General features: G+C 42.5%; 1 protein-coding gene across 3 annotated transcripts in view; it reads left to right on the top strand.

Moving 5' to 3' along the window:
- The window catches only part of LOC105834267 (microtubule-associated protein futsch), a 49105-nt gene extending 31555 nt beyond the window's left edge, over positions 1–17550 (top strand). For all 3 annotated transcript variants that reach the window (XM_036295284.1, XM_012676612.3, XM_028192142.2), the window contains 2 exons: positions 55–12874; positions 13176–17550. In XM_036295284.1, coding sequence (XP_036151177.1) covers positions 55–12874; positions 13176–13345 — 12990 coding nt within the window. In that variant the 3' untranslated portion in view covers positions 13346–17550. The remainder of the gene's footprint in view (positions 1–54; positions 12875–13175) is intronic.
- Positions 17551–17654: the final 104 nt, after the last annotated feature.

The following is a 17654-nucleotide window of genomic DNA, read 5'->3' as shown; positions in this document are numbered from 1 at the left end:
ATCGCTAATGTTTTACTATATATATTTGTATTAATAAAAGTATATATAATGCAGGAAAGAAGACAATCAAATTCACCCGACGGCGATAAAGACATCGATCCGCTTGTCCTCAATCTCACTGATATTGGCCAAGAGATGGTAGTGAATCTTCGACACATTAATCTCCGTGCGCATCCTTGCTACAGAGATCCCGATCCGATCAATCTCTATCACAAGGTAGGCCACGGCACGCTGGACATGTACGTTCTCAGTCCAAACAAGGACAGTCGCGAGGTGCGCGAGTTCTTGGCGAAGTGGCACGCGTCGGACTCGAAGCTGTTCGCAGGCTTTCACAAGAAGGACTCGAATAATCTTACATTCCCAATCCAGAATCTCGTATCAATATGCGCTCTTCTGGTTTGGCAGCCGGCCAATCCCGAGGACAATATTACCCGAATTCTTTTTCCCGGAAGCACGCCGCAGCATAAGATCTTTGAAGGTTTCGAAAGACTGAAACATCTGGACTTTTTAAAACATCCGGTATGTTCAGCAAAGACACTGTCACCGTCAACGTCTCTGGCGACGCTCAGAGACAAACCAGCCAAACAGAAATTCAGTCTTATCGAGAAGGAACATAAGAAAATTTTTGAACCAAAGAGAGAAAAGAGAGAACCATCGGAACCCAAGTCTATCAAGGCCGCAGACGAGTCTGTATCCAAGAATATTCCTCAATCGACGCCAATTATACCTACAAGTAAACATAAAACTGAGATGAAGAAAACTGAGGCGAAAAAAATTATGGAAAACAAGAAAATTGAGACCGAAGCGAAGGAAAGTAAGAAGATTGAAAAAGAACTAAAAGAGGTGAAAAAGGAACCGAAGAAAGAATTAGTCAAAGTGGAAAAAACTGAGAAACGAGAGGATGATGTTCTAAAAAAATCTGATTTAATCAAACCAGAGCTCGAGAAGACGAAGGAATCGAAGGAATCTAAAGAATCAAAACCTAAGATCGAACCAAAAAAGAAAGAACCAAAAGAGAGCAAAGTAAAAGTTGAACTAAAGAAGAGCGAAGTAGTCTCGAAACCGAAGTTAACCGAGAGGAAAGTTAAACCCTCTGGCTCGGAGAAAAAAGATGCTGTAAAATCATCTCCGACAACTCCGAAGAAAACTTTGAATGGTGCTGCAACAAAGACGGAAATATCAAAAGCCGTGCAGAAGACGAAGCCGGCAGCCAAGATCGCCCCAAGTCTTCCTGCCAAGAGCGCCAAAGAAGCTAACAACAGAAAAGTGGTGGAACAGAAAAAATCCGAAGTTGCAAAATCTACAGTGAAAGATACTGCGACGCCTGTCGCCAAAGTATCCGCAAAACCTAAGCCGATGGATAGGAAGCCGATTAGTCGCCGTGCAAAACCGGTTAGTCCCAACAAAGTCCGTATGCCAGGCAGTCCGGCGAAATCTACTCGCAGCACTCCGACAGCTTCTGTAAAATCGGACAAAGACGGTGTTATACGCAAAGTGAAGGGCGACAAAGGCACCACCGATTCGTCTACAGTTTCTACTCCATCTGGCATAGAACCAGAAGCCGTAAAACCGATCGATAAGAGCTTAATCGAACAATCTGAAGATATATCATTGGATTCTATAGAAAGCAAAGTGTTGGCAGATCTCAAGGAAGAGCGAGAAGTAGTGGAAGAAATAGAAGCAGTTTTACAGAAGGCGGAAAGAATCGTTGAGACTCGAAAGGATGATCGTTTCGAGGGTGATGACGAAATCACGGCTGAGGCTACTGATAAAAAGGAAGAGGATATCACGGAGGAAGATGTCACCGCCGAGATTGAGGATGTACCTAAGAAGGAAAGTTCTAGAAAGGAGAGTCAGGAATTAACTGAAGAGGACGAATATCTTATTGTGGAAAAGGAAGAAGTTTACACCGAGGATTCCGCTCAGAGCGGCGAAGGCGAACAAAAGCACGTTCTTGACGAAGCTCAATCAGAAAAAGCGAAGATCCTGAAAGATGTAGAGATGATGAAAGAAAAGGGCGAGAAGGAAGAACCTGAAGAGAAAGAAAAAATTGACAGTCCGGAAAAAAGGGCTGAAAAAATCGCAGATAAAGGACAGAAAGAAATCGCTGAGTTATCTACGGAACATAAGGAACAGTTACAAGAAGAAGTAAAGGAGATAATAGCTTCTGCAGCCGAGATCGTACAGAAAGTTGAAGAGAAGGATGATTCCGGTAAGAAAGACAGCGAGGATATTACAAAAGAACCATCTAGTCTAAGTCCGGACAAATTGGATTCATCTGAGAAAAAGACGACCGATACTGACATGAAACCGGACGTCGATCAGAAGGAGAATATTCTTGAAAAAATGGAAGAGTCTCAGGAGCGAATCTCAACGATAGAATCGGGAGCCACTACAACCGCTCCTACTTTGCCTGAAGACGAGCGAATACCATTGGATGAAATAAAAGAGGATATTGACGAGAAACATGTCATTGAAGAGGTAAAGGAGAAAGACGCTCCTGTGAAGCTGAAGGAGGAAGTCGTTCCAGAAACTGTTCCCGCGCCTGCCAAACCAGAAGTCAAAGTATTTGATGTCCGACCGGGAATGTCAAATTTGCAAAGAGACATCGTTAAAACACCTGATGAGGTCGCAGATCTACCGGTTCATGAAGAAGTCGATCCCAAGCTTTACAAGATGGAAGATTTCGAGAAAGGAAAAGAGGAGAAGCCATCACCGACTGCACAGGAGGGCAAAGAACCACCCACTCCGACTTCAAAAGAACAGAAAGGCGTCTTTAGCTTTTTCGGCAAAGTGGCAGATAAATTTGAAAAAGGTATCGATAAATTAACTAAAAAGACGAAGAAAGATTCCGAAAAGGATTCCGACGAAAAATCTTCTTCAAAATCGAGTTCTCCGAAAGAACCAAAACCGTCAGAAAAGATGCTCTTGGAAGAAGTTGACATGGAAAAGATGTTCCCTAAAATCGGTAAACCCGTTGACAAACCCGAGACATTCGAAGAACCGAAACCTATAATTGCTGACGTAACAGAGACTGCCATCAAGGAAACCGTGGCACTTATACAGGAAGAGATACTGGACGCGCAGAGACATAGTGTGCCGGATATTGAACAGAAGATTTCAACTGATAAGTTAGATGAGATTAAGAAAAAAGCTGAAATCGAGGAATCATTCCCTGCAAAGGACGTATCACCAACTGCCGTTTCGCCTGCAAAACCGATTGAAGACAAGGAAATTGTAAAGGAAATTGAACTTCTAAAGGAAGAAGACATCGGAGAAGATGTAGACGAGGTAAAGGCACTTTTAGAGGAAGCCTCGAAAAAATTCAAAACTGTGAAAGACAGTTTAAGAGATTCATTGGAATCTTTAGATGATAAAATTAAGGAAGAGATAGCTGAGGTACATGAAGTACCATCATCCATGTTGAAGGATGCGGTAAAGGATACGTTGGAAGGAGTGGCTGAAAAATTAGAAGAGATAAAGCCACACATCGAAAGCCACTTGATCGACATAAAAGAACCGGAGAAAGTTAAGTTTGATATACCGAAGGATGAAGAATTCGAAGATGAATACGAAGAACAGATAGAAGGGCCATACAGAGATATGAAAGAGGCTGTCAGGGATGTCGCGGGAGTTCTTGCCGGCACTGCCGGCATCGAACTCGAAGACAAACCTAAAGATGTTATAGAGATCGTAAAGAAAGTCGCCGAGGTTCTCAGAGAAGATGATTTTCTTTCCGACAAAGCACTATTCGATCAAGATTCTAAGAAAGCAGAGATCTCACCGATTTCGACGGACAGAAAACCGTCGAAAGAAGAAATCTCTCCAATTTCGACAGAAAGAAAGCCTTCCATATCAAGTGAAAAAATATCTCCAGAGAAGGTAACTAAATTAGAAGAAAAGGAACTCACTCACGAGGATACTGTAATATCGAAGAAAGTCGATGTTACCGCAATACATCCGGAAGAGGTTGTCGAGAAGCCCAGCAAAATTCTGCCACCGTACGAAAGACCTAGCGCTATTGAAATAAAGGAGGAACCCTGTGTAAAAATAGTAAAGGGAACGGACGATATAATGTCGCCTGTTACAGATGTAACGAAGGATAAGCGAGACGCGCAAAAGATTTGCGCGGAGATGTTGAAGGACGATCAGCATATTTGCGACCTACATAAAAAATCGGCGGAGGATGATACGTCTCGGGTGGATGTGATGCAGGCTGGTATTGAGTGCGTATGCGTAAAGAAAGTGGTGGAACGGTCATCTTTTGAGGGGAAGGAGGAGATAGAGGAACCCGTAATCGGCTTCGAACAAAAGATTTCGCCGGCGAAGGCGGAAATAGTGATGGTGACTCCCGGTTCTACGCCGACTTCACCGAAATTTGTTGCAGACAAGATATACGATGAAGGATTAGAAATCGGCTTTCGAAAACCTTCCAAATTACCGGAGGATATCAAGCAAGTTCTCGATAGGGATGTGCCCGTTGAAGAAGTAATCGAGGAATTGATTGTCACGAAAAAGAAGAAAATCACTATCGAGATAATAGAATATATCACTGTAGTAAAGCGTATTCCGAGGGAACGTGTGATTTACATTATCGAAGAGATTATCATAAAAAAGGGACTTCCGAGAGAAAGCGTAGTAGACGATTCCGAGATTCTGAGGTTGAAGGAATCTGTTACACCTGAGAAAAGAACAGAGGTCGAGGAATATATCGTTAATGAATATATCGTCAAAGGGAAGCGAATTACTATAGAAGTCATCGAGGAAATCTCGATTAAGAAAGTTGTGCCTAAGAAGATTGTCATTGAAATTATTGAAGAAATTATTATGAAAAGAAAAATTACCAGGCATACGATACTAGATGTTCCTGAAGAAGTATTATCGGAAATAGTTAAAGAAGAATCGCCGGAAGAATCGCTAGAACAATCGGCAGAGGAGCAGATAACACAAAAGATAGATATAACTGCAAAACGAGAATCCGTTGCTGAAATTCCTGATGTTTCAACAGGAGAGAAAGAAAAATCAATTATTGAGGCGTCTGACGGGCAGATTCCGAAAACGGAAGAACCAATAACATCGCAAAAAAGAGCGGAAGTTGAAGAATATATTGTTAACGAATACGTTACTAAGGGAGATAACATTAATATTAAAAAACTTGAAGAAATCTGTGGTAAAAAGAAGGTGCCTAAGAGAATTATTATCGAGATTATCGAAGAAATTATCATTAAACGAAAAATGCCGAGGTCTGCAGTACTTAGTGTAACCGACGAAGAGTTATCACGTATCAAGGAAGAAGCAATCGCAGAATCGCAAATATTAGCTGAGAAAAGAAAATCGGTCTCTGAAGTACCCCTTTCTGAGGAGAAAAAGACTCCAATTGAGTTGAAAGAAGGCGAAAAGGAGGATGTGCTCAAGCGAGAAATGAGCAGTGAAGAGGAATTATCGGCTCTGTCTGAAGAGGATGACGTCGAGAAGGAGGTGGATGGATTTGTCAGTATACCTAGAAGAATTTCCGATACGGCAGATGCGAAAAAGAAATCGATTTCAGAAATTTCACCTACGGTTGCAAAGGAACACGAGAAAGACGTGATTGATGACTTCGAAGCCGTCGAACAAGAATATAAAGTACGTGATGTACCAATTACGTCTCCCGAAAAGGCACATGAAATGAAAGAGAAAGAAGACGTTGAAGAAGCTGCGGAAGATACCACGAGTGAAGTGATCGAAGCTGATGAGAAGTTCGTGCAAGAAACTAAAGGGAAAGTGGGAAAAGAAGAACCTTCGAAGGATATTAAACCAGATGACAAGAAATCTGTAGAACGGAAAGCGTCTGAGATATTGTCGGAGGTCGTCGATACTACTGAGAAATATTTGGACGAGGCTAAGGAAAAGACGGACGATATTCTTTCGAAAGACACCACTGCTGTGAAATTAATGTCAGTTTCTGATAAAGCAGAGAAGTCTTTAACTGAGGAATCAAGTAAGGAAATATCCAAAGATCTTTCCGATAAGCGACCATCAATCGATGTACCTGAAACTATTTCTAAACCAATTACACCGGAAACAACTGACGAGAAGCTTGAAATGAAAGAGATTGAACCCGCCGCAGAAAAAGCCGAGGAACTGCAACTTAAAGCGGAAGATGATAAATCAAAACCAACAAGTCCAATTGAAAGCGAAGAATTAAAAGATATTATGCATTCTATTGCAAAAGTTATTGAAAAACTTGCCGAAGGAGTGGAGTTAGAAACAAAACTCGCAGATGCAACAGGCTTTTCACAAGAACCAAAAGTAGAGTTACTTAAAGATGATGAACAATCTAAACTATCAGAGACCACAGAAATTAAGGAAACTCCATTAACTAAGGAAAAGAAGAGCCCTCAAATTGAGGATGGCACTGTCACAAGAATGTTGGTTACGGCATGTAGCGAGGATGGTAGAGAAGAAATTGAGATTTGTCCAACCGGTAGCATAACGTTCACAAAGACCGTCACTCCGGACGATACTCTTAAGGATACATCAACCAAATCTACACCGGATAAAGATTCTTTACTTTTAGATAAGCACTCGGGCACAAGTACTCCCGAGAAGGATATCATTTCTGAAAAATCTGCGCCAGAAGGTAAGAATAAGATTACTCCGGAAGATAGCTTGGAAAAATCACTCGTTGGTCCTCGTGATTCGCAGGATCTTGAAGACAATTTGGAGAAATCGGAATCGCGCAAGCCAAAGGTGCCAGAGAAATTAGAAGATATTACAAAGCCGAAATCTCCCGTAGAAAAAGAAGACTCGAAAATATCGGAAAAAGATATGCCGAAATCGCCTAAGGAGGAACGAGAGAAAATACAATCTCCCTCGCCGCTTGATGTGAAACACGAAGATGTACAAAAACCAGAATCACCTCTTGATATAGAAACGCAAAAATCTCTAACGGAATCAGCCGAAAAATCAAAACTTCCTATCGAGTCGGTGCTTCCAGAACCTAAGAAAGAAGGAACGGTCGGTTTTCCGAAGACACCTGAATCACTCCATTCAGAGGATATTTCACCAGCCGAGACAGTTTTCTCAAAGTCGCCTACAGACAAATCTGAAATGTATTTTGCGAGAGTACCTATTACCGAAGAAGACGTTACTGTCAAAAAAGTCATTAAAGAATTATCTGAAACTAGTAAAGAAATTAAAGCGGCCGTAGATAAAGAATTGCCGATATCTTTAGAGGAATCCGAGCAAGATATTAAATCTCACGATAAGTCCCCTAGTGTTCTAAGTAATAAAGTCGATGAGAAGGAAACTGATAAGCCAAAATCGCCTAGTACCATTGAGAAAGAAACAATAAAAGAAATAAGTGAGAAGTTGCCTATTTTTGAGAGTGAACATGACGACGAAAAGGGACCAATTGATGAAGCTAGATCTCCAAGTGCGATCAGCGATAAATCTGACGGAAGGAAGGAGGCCGAACGTTCGAAATCACCGAGCATAGCTGCAGATAAGCCGGACCTTCAAGATGTGACGGAGCATTATTTAGAGAAACCAAAGTCCCCTATTTTTGATAGGCCAGATTCGCCTAAAGCTATTGATAAGACTGAAGTATCGCATGATAAAGATAGGTCTCCCAGTATAGCTAGTGATAAATCAGATAGCAAGAAAGCAAGTGATCGTTCTAGATCACCAAGCGTTTCTGTAGAAAAAATAGATTTCAAAGATACAGACTTATCAATCGAGAGAATCCGATCGCCTAGTGTCGCAAGCGTTAAGGATGACAAACTGGAACAACTTTCAATAACAAAATCAACCGATGTCAAAGCTGAAGTATCAAAGGACGCGTTAAAGTCTCCAAAGCTTGATGAAGACAAATCGGATCTCAAAGATACAACGCAACTTCCAGACAAATCACGATCATCGAGTGTGACAAGTGGTATTAGTGAATCTAAAGAACCAGATCGTTCGAAGTCTCCTAGTATCGCTGATGAAAAGCCAGACTTGAAGGCTGTTGGCGAATCGTTTGATATAAAGGTACCTCTTGATAAATCTAGATCGTCCAGTGTTGTGAGCGAGACAGGCATCCAGAAGGAATCAGCGGATCATTCAAAATCTCCCAGCACCGCGGGCGAAAAACCAGATATGAAAGATGTGCTGGAAACAACAATGGAAAAATCGAGATCTCCGAGTGTCATCAGTGTTACGAGTGAACAGAAAGAATCAGTTGATCGCTCCAAATCTCCGAGCATTGCAGGAGAAACAACAGATTTGAAAGACGTTGTGGAATCCGCAGATTATTCGAAATCACCAAGCGTAACTGGAGAAAAGCCAGATTTGAAAGATATTGCTGCAGACAAATCGAGATCTTCTAGTATTACAGGAGAACAGAAAGAATTGTCTGATCGTTCCAAATCTCCTAGTATTACTGGAGAAAAACCAGATTTGAAGGATTTTATACAACAACTGGATGAAATATCAAAGTTACCCGCGAGTGCTACGAGTGATTTAAAAGAACTCGACGATCGATCGAAATCGCCAAGCAGTGATTTAACAGACATTACAGAACGATCGTCATTCGATAAATCTAAATCACCTAGTATCGCCAGTATTACGTCTGATCAGAAGGAAGCAGTAGAAAAAGAAAAATCACCGACACTCCCGGATAAAAAAGAAGAACCCGACAGGAATAAATCTCCAAGCATGGCAAGTGAAAAGTCTGACGGTAAGAAATCTGCCGATGGCTCGAGAGCGACCAGTATTACGGAGGAAAAACCAGATCTTAAAGACGTGATAGAACTATCAGCTGATAAATCCAGATCATCAAGTGTTGCGAGTGAGAAAGCGGAATTACTTGGAAAATCAACATCGCCTACTGTTTCTGATAAATTAGAACCACCTGTTGATCAAAGTAAATCTTCTAGTGTTGCTAGCGATAAGTCCGAAGATAAATCTTCAACAGTTTTTGGAAAAACGGAAGTCAAGCCAGATGATAAAGAGCCAATGGAAGAAATAGATATTGATGAATTGAAAACATCCGACATAATGGGCGATTTGCATTTTGTCGACAAAACAAGATCGTTAAGCATTATCAGCGATAAGACGGAACCGAAAACGCCGTCCGACGTCTCAAAGTCACCGAGCTCAAGCGAGGACAAGTACGATCAAAAGGATGAGGGAAAGACTGCCTTTGCGTCGCATTCCGATATGAATAAGCCATTTGAAGAGAAAGACGAACGTAGAGAAGATAGCAAGAGTCCTATAACTTCTCCTGAGACAATCGAGAAACAAATGCAGAAGATTCGTGAGAAACGATTTGCTGATTTTAAAGAGCCAGACATCGGACAATCGAGCGGGATAGAGAAATTGGACGACGAGGAAGAAGATGTCGTTAAAGTGACAGCCGAAAAGAAAGCGGAGATCGAGAAGTATATTTTAGACGAGTTTATCGCGAAGAAAAAAAGAATTAGTTTAACGGTGATTGAACGATTGGTTATGACATATTCAGTGCCCCAATTCATAGTGATGGAGATAATAGAAGATATTATCAGCCGGCAGAATATGCCTAGATATTCAGTCTTCGACTTCATAGACGACGAAGCCCCATCCGAGCCTGAATATAAAATAGAACTCGAACCGGAAACTCTGGCGCCGCAAGAAAGAGCGAAGATAGAAGGATCCGGAGAAAAGAGTTTAGATATTTCTGAAAAAGGAGAGAAGTCGTCTATGCCGACTAGTGAGGATTTCGAAAGACACGATATTACTCAAGAGTACATTCAACGTCATGAAAAACCAGACAATACTATGAGGAGTGAAAGTCCAGATGGCAAAATATCTCCCGTGGGAAGTGATCGACATCGCAAGGATTCAAAAGCAGCGCTTTCTGCCAGCCCTAGCTTAAGTCCGGAGCCCATCCCCTCCGATAAATCGACCCAAGATAGTCCGGATCGATCGGAGCCGCACATAGACGAGGAGATCTTGATATCGGAAGAGAAGCGTATAGAAATCGAGCAACTCTTGGAGGAGGAATATATAAAGAAAGGAAAGAAGATCACGGAGGTGATACTCGAGGAAATAATTATCAAAACTTCCCTACCCAGATATATTATCTTAGAGATTGTGGAGGAGATCATATTGAAGAAGAAGATCCCGAGAGAATCTGTGATCGATATAGAAATTTACCAGGATGAAGACTATGATAAACCGTATCAATACGAGGGAGCAGCGGACGTGGATTACGAGTTGCCGCATGATGCCAGGAAATCTTCGATCGAGTACGGAATGGGGATGTATCCGGAATCAGGTGAGCGACAGTTAGACAAATCTGATTATCCGACAGATTATCAGAGCCAATTTCATAAAGCTTTTGTCGGCGGTATGACGGAGATGCGGACGACACATATAACTACGCTGTCTGGAAAATCGACCCCTGAATTCACACACGACGCGAAGGCGATGCAACCTGGGCAAACGGTCACGATATTGAGAGAAAGCAAAATCGCGGAAACTATTGATAAAGACGAACCTGAAAAGGCTGGATTTTCGGCAACGGTTACATCCGATGATCATGCAATCAAATCACAAGTTACAGAAGTTAAACGGCCGAGTACCCAAGAAGATGAGCCCGAAGCAATTACTCAAATTATCAAGCGGGAAATTGTGGAACACGATGAACCGGAAGTGATCACTAAAGTCGTCAAACGGGAAATTATCGAACAAGATGAGCCTGAAATTATCACAAAGGTGATCAGACGTGAAATTGTCGTGCCTGAGGAAGAGGCGGACGACTCGAAGGACGATTCCGAATATGTAAAGACAATTACTACGAAAACAACGCGAACGATCATGACAGAGGAATTACCGGAAACCGAATTAGGGCAAACCGATCCTTCAAAAATTTACACAGATCCTACCTCAGGTACAAGTTATAAAGTTGTGAGTGATGAAGGTCCGTCTGATACAACGGCCAGTGCCGACGTGAAACGGATCGTGACAACGGTAACCACGATCACCGGTCCGGATGGCAAAGTTGTCACGAAGAAAGATGTCAAAGAGAGCACGGACACCTTGGCCAGCGAGGAATTATTGGAAAAATTAACGGAAACTACCAGTCCGGTGGAAAAGATTATCAAGGAAACAATTACGACCGTGACATCAGGCACTGCAACACCCGACATAAAAGCTTTCTACGATTCCGGTAAATCGACACCTGATCTTAAACAGGAGGCTAAACTCGAGACTACAGCAAAAGAATACTTAGATGCAGACAAATTCGAACATTCGGTGTCTCCAGTGATTCGAGAGCTTATATCCGAAGACAAGACTTATTCGGGCAAGTCCTCGCCGGATATATCGCTGCCCAAGGATATCGTCTTTAGCGGCAAATCTACGCCGGAAATTCCCACGTCACCTTTGGTCAGAGATGGTACGGTAGTTCATCCTCAAGTATCGGGCAGATCAACGCCTGACAAGAGATACGATGGTCGATCATCGACGAGCACACCGGAAGGATTCAAATCAGGTGAAATGATACGAACTATCGTGACAACCACGAAGACGGTATCCGATGAAGGTGAAATAGTGACGACTACCAGGGAAGTTACGGAGACAACAAATGAGAAGGGCGAGACGGTCGTGCTGGCGGAGAAGACCGACGTGAAGGTAGACGAACGTCTGCCGAGCAAAGACGCCGCGGAGAGTGCAATCAGCAGCATCATCGGTAGCATTAAATCCTCGGAGTTGCAACGTACCGGCAGTCCAGGGCCTGACGATGTGATCAGCGAAAAGGATCGCGGGCCGGTCAGTCCATCGAGTGAGCAGAGCAGTGCGCCTAGCAAGACCATGACACAACCGTGGGGTAGCAGCGAGGAACGGCATACTTATTCGGATGACGAGCCATCCAGTTCGCCTTTTTCTTCGGCCACGCAAATTGGATATTCAGCGCAAGCGACACATCATTATGAGCCAGAATCCGGCAAGCAAGAGGAAGAGAAGGTTGAGTTCTCGGCAGCCGCAATGAGTAGCAGCTTCTATGGCGAGCTGCCAGCAGTACCGCCCGAGATCTCTGCTATGAAAACTTTCCACGGTGAGACTGGCATGCAGAAGGACAGCGATCCTGTTTACAGCCGATTTACAGTTGAGAAGGAGCCCACTAGCGACGGTGAGAAACCAGACGCAAAGAGATACGTCGACGAAGCCGATCTCGATTTTGACAAGGCTCTGATGGAGCACAAGGAAATGAAAGACAGCGGAGGTGCCTTCAGCAGCGGAATAGCGCCCAGATACACGAACGGCAGTCTTCGACATGAAGCAGCCGACGAGAAAGATCACCCGTCGACTTCATTCCAAGACGACGCTAAGGACGAGAAGAGTGACTCGAAGAAAGATCCGTTAGAGGGATGGGGGACACCTCTCGGCTTACCGTCTCCTAAACCACCTAGAAAGTTTAATCTAAAAAACTCTTCTCAATTTCCATCGTGCTCAAGCGAGACGACATCCGATACTCTGAACTTTGACGTTATAAAAAATTGGGGAGAACCTCTTAGGCTACCCTCTCCCGCACCAGTGACCAACGAAGTTTCAAACAAAGGAGCACCCAGCACGCCGAAAAAAGAGAAAAAACAAGCAAAAAAGATCCAGTCGGAGAACATTAAGAATAAGAAACGTTCAGAAAGTCCCGGTAAAAATGAGAAAAAGGTGAAGGATTCAAAGAACAAAGTTCAACCGGTTTACATGGACTTGGCGTACGTGCCCCATCACGGAAATTCGTTCTACACTTCCTTAGAATTCTTCAAGAGAGTGCGAGCGAGATATTACGTCTTTAGCGGCACCGAACCTAGCCGAGAGGTCTACGATGCTCTACTAGAAGCTAAAAAGACTTGGGAGGACAAGAATCTCGGTAAGAACATTGCATTAAAAACGTTACATATCTGCACTTTTCCACAAATCACAAATTATTGATAATATTCTTCGCGTACGTTGTTTTTATTCAAAATAGAAAAATAATTTATAATTTATATATTTCAAATTCCATAATAATAATTCTGTAATAATTCTATAATATTTTATTGATTACTTATTATATTTTTTGATAGCTAATATTAACTTAATTTTAAACAAAATTACTAAATTATTTATTTTCTCTTTGCAATATATTGTAAGTGTATTTTGATGTACTTATATCTTTCTTTTTTTTTCAGAGGTAACCATGATTCCAACCTACGACACTGACACTTTAGGCTACTGGGTCGCCGATAATGAAGAGGCGCTCGCGGCAAACCACATAGACCTGTCACCGTCCGCGTCCCGGTGCACTATTAATCTTCAGGATCATGAGACTAGTTGCAGCGCCTATAGGCTCGAGTTCTAGGGATTGGCAGCCTGCTCAGCCGTAATAGTCGAGTTCTGAGCGGCGTCCGAAACGTATTACATTTCGGCACTTTCGGACCCATTGCTGCAGGGGAAAAAGAAAGAGAGAAAAAAAGAGAAGCAAAAATACAGAGTCGAGCATTCAGGCCGACCTACCGTCCCGTCAGGCGATTTCTGACCTCCCCTTTTTAGAGGACCCGAAGACGAACAGAGTATTTCGAACTTTCGAGATTCCCTCGCGGTCGTAGCTCCGCGGCCTAGCAGAATCGTAGAAATCCCGTCGAACGATGTAGAGGCAGTCCCGAGGAAGCGAGACCGACCTTCGATCGCGCTCAGATCTTACATTGGGATTGTTTAATCCCAGTTTAATCTAAGTTAGGACGTTCTCCTTATTCCTTCGCACTGAGGAGTCGGTGCGGGCGACGAGAAGAAAGAGAGAAAGGAACGGATCGCGAGGGTTTCTTCTCTTGCACGGGGATACAAGGTATAAATTAATTATCTACTTCTAAGAAGTCGATTAACAGGGAGAATTTCATTAAGATACATGCTGCGGCCCATCGACGGACGTTTATATTTCCGCATTCTGCACCGTTCGCAGCCCGTAGTGCGCTGATACCGCCTGCAATTAATCTTATCGATCACTGCTCAAGTCGAGGACGTTCTCGCGAAGATTTCGCGCTGACGCTAAAAGCAAAGGGGGGTGGGGGGATGGGAACGCTGATTATGACATTGCACGAGAAACGACCAATCGCGAATCGACGACGATCCGTAAGCGCCGCGATCTTGTAACAATCTGTGCGCTAGTTACCGAAAACTATAAATTGTTCTTAGCGCATTCCAATTTTCGGTCCACCGAATCGCGGATCGAAAAGTCGATCTCCTCGCCCGCATCCTCTCCTCAATCAGCAGATCAAGGTAAAACTTTAATATCTCTGACACAGCTGCCGCTTCAAGAGCACCGCGTAGTATTTAGTGCATCAGTTTAAGAGAAAAAAAAAAGAAAAAAAAACGAGAGAGAAGTACCGCGGTTCTTAATTACTTACGCGGGGTAGGCATACATTGTAAAAACGGACATACATGGAATGCGCGTTTGTCGGGGATTCATCGTTCGTGCCGTCCTTCAACGGGGCACGAGTAAGGACGTGAGGCACGAGGAGAACGATCCGCGTTTTCACCTGCGATAACATTATTCTTCGTTGTTACGTGATTAACGGTCCCCTTTCTCGTCGTAAATATCTATTCGTGCATAGGTAAAACGGAACTAAATTCCATCAAGAAGTACTAGGATAGGAATTATCTGTGTGTATCGTGTTTCTATATCGTAGAGAATAGAGATACACGGAGGAATGGTGATCGCGTATTTGACAGATTCCGTCACCGCGTCGTCCGCACCGGACGACGCGGTCAGAGCCAGCCGAGGAGTCCGACGAGGATGACGCCGGAAGAAATTCGTAGAGCGTTTCGTTGTCGTGAGGAGAGTGCAGGGCGATGGTGACATGTCTCAAAACGTCCATCTGACGATTAAACAATCCGTCTTTTCGATAGTTTCCTTAGATTGCCTTCGGTCGTGGGAGCCTTTGTTTTCTGAGGCTGCGGTACTTTGGAAAACAGCGATCGCAGCACCAAGAATATTTTATAATCATCGACATTACATACGTCAGACTTGCGTTGTGGCCGATGACGTTGTTTTCCAAAGAGAAATAAATCTGTCTCCTTCACGTGGAGCCACGTATCGCATTTCTAATCCGACGAAAACAAGTATCAGATGCATCGAAGGTGATAATGGAAAATATTTCACGATGATCGAATTATTGTGATCGCATAAACAATTTTTGCAGGTTATCTAGTTTATGAGCAGACATGTTGCAGGAAAGTTTCCTCGAGAAGTGATTCAAGGAAATGCCCGAAGACACCCGACGACTCCCAGGAGGAATTATCGGGTAAAAAATAATCTGTCGAAAGCAATTCTTCAAAAGAAGAACGATAATGACGGAGAAAACTCGATCGGCAGTATGAAGGAAGAGTTTCCAAAAGAAACTTAAATTGGATCTTCGTTGTAAGAAGTTAGTGTTCTCGTAAGAACAGATCGGACGAAGTTATAGCGGCGTGAAAAGATTTTGGCCGATCGCTGTTTTCTGAGGTATCGACAATGCCCAAATAAAACCAATCTTTGATCTTTGAATAAATAAATCCGTTCCCAGATTTCGCGGTTTGTCGCTGGCTTGATCTCGAAATCACCAAGAATGCATTCGAAAGGATCGATTAAGACGGATGAAACTTTTTGTACTTAACTTTTTCTTAAGCTAAGGTGTTTTAAGCCAAAGCGTGACGAACTGACAAGACGATGGTGACGAACACAACGACGGACAACGATCTGATAACGCAGAGAGAGAGAGAACATCACGCTTATTTGAGATAAGCTCTACATAGGACATGATTATTTTTAGCATGATCGATGACAGGCCTTCCATTCATTTTTATCTTACGGCGGAAGTGGACGGCGACAGCGTTCCACTCGTGGAAAGCTGTGCTTTTCCCGATGCGAGGGTGCGCATTTATCAGAGAATATTCGTGAGAAAGTTGATAGTATGATACGTTAAGTTCTGCTCAAGCAGCACAAAGGTCTAAAATGTATGTACACGATGTATACGTAAAATACTTCCGGAAAACCAAGTTCTTTCGGACGTTTTTTTTACAATTTTAGACGCTTATGCTGCATGAAGGTACTTTATCTTGTCCAGGAGACCGAAAGAGATCGGATGTCTTGACGTCCTTCTTATAATTATATCTTAAAGATTCATCTAGCCAACCTTGCGTGCGTAGTCCTAGATCGTAATTGTCGTGTGCCGACAACGTCATGTCAAGCCAAGATATATCGCCTTGAATTAATTAAATCCAAATCTAAATCAAAAACGTCGGTTTGACTTGGTGCGAGAATGACCGCAGCTGCGATTGAGGAAGTATGTACGTAAGAATTGATCATTATCCGGAATAATAGAGAAAACATAGGCCAGAAGAAGAATCAATATACAGGTAATAGAGACGAAGTGCGATTAAGCGCAATATCGAACTGTAACTTATAGAGGACACCTTTACCATTCTCGCGAGATCCACAGACGGAAGTAACATTTTGACGAAATTGATATTGCAAAAGTGATAGGCCTTGTCTACAATAGACATCCTATGATTTTGTCACGGAAGTCAAGAGACTAAGTATTATTTGAAAAAAATTAGAACGTCTGAGATCAGGATGTTGTTCGCATATTGTATTGTCCGATTGAAGCTTGATTCTCTGATGACTTTATAGCGGATTTCGCCGAATGAAAATCGGAAAAAGCTCTCCTCTATACGAGACACATTCGTGCCTACACGAAAACGATGGTGCTCGATTAGACCGATCGTTGATGACGATATTGAGGTACGGTGATATCGGGGGAGACGGCGATGAAAGCGATTTGTCTTGTCGCTGCAAACGAGAAGCTGTAGAGTGGCTCAAGAGCCCGGTTTCTATAGATTAGTGCGTAAGTTTTTTACCGCCTGTAAGTTACACACGAGTTTCTGTTCCGATCGCGAGATTTACTTTCTTACACGCATATATATATATCGTATCGCCCACGTGCTCATCTGTCATTCGTTTGATTATTTATTGTTCATTCTTCGTTTGTGTTCACGATTTTTTTTTTTTATCGTATTCGGGTAGATTATCCGGAGACGCAGAGGCGCGTTTATTCGAGAATTAGTTGTCAAGGAGACGCGAGATTATATTGTCTTACTTCGTTGGAGTCAGTATTTTATTTTTCCCAATTAGCAAAAGAGAGGACAAGCGAGAGAATTTTGTAATAGAAAAAGAGGTAAGAAGGAGAAAGCGTAGCGTGGCGTAAATGACATCGAGAAAAAAGAGAAAAACAAGAACGATCGATATTGTTATAAATATAATTACTTTTAACGACTATTGTGCTTGTTATCATTGCGATTAATATTATTGTGCTACTACTATTATTATTGCGATTATACTATTAATATTATTAATATTACGATTACGTTTATGAGAGAGGGTCATTATCATCATCATCATCATCGTTCTCTTTCTGTCATATACATGAATAGAGAATTTTTATATTTATCGATACCTTCATACGTATGATAACGAATTTATGTGCAAGAGAAAAGTATTTAAGAGAAAAGTAAAGAGAGAGAGAGAGAGAGCGAAAGAGAGAGAAAGAGAGAGAGAGAGGAAGAGAGATTAAACAAGAGAGGGAGAGAGAAGGATGATGACGATGAAATATGTGTACCTATGTATTTACATATTA

This window comes from Monomorium pharaonis, chromosome 1 (assembly GCF_013373865.1).
Source record: "Monomorium pharaonis isolate MP-MQ-018 chromosome 1, ASM1337386v2, whole genome shotgun sequence".
Taxonomy (NCBI): Eukaryota; Metazoa; Arthropoda; class Insecta; order Hymenoptera; family Formicidae; genus Monomorium; species Monomorium pharaonis.
This window is presented reverse-complemented; position numbering and strand designations above follow the sequence as displayed.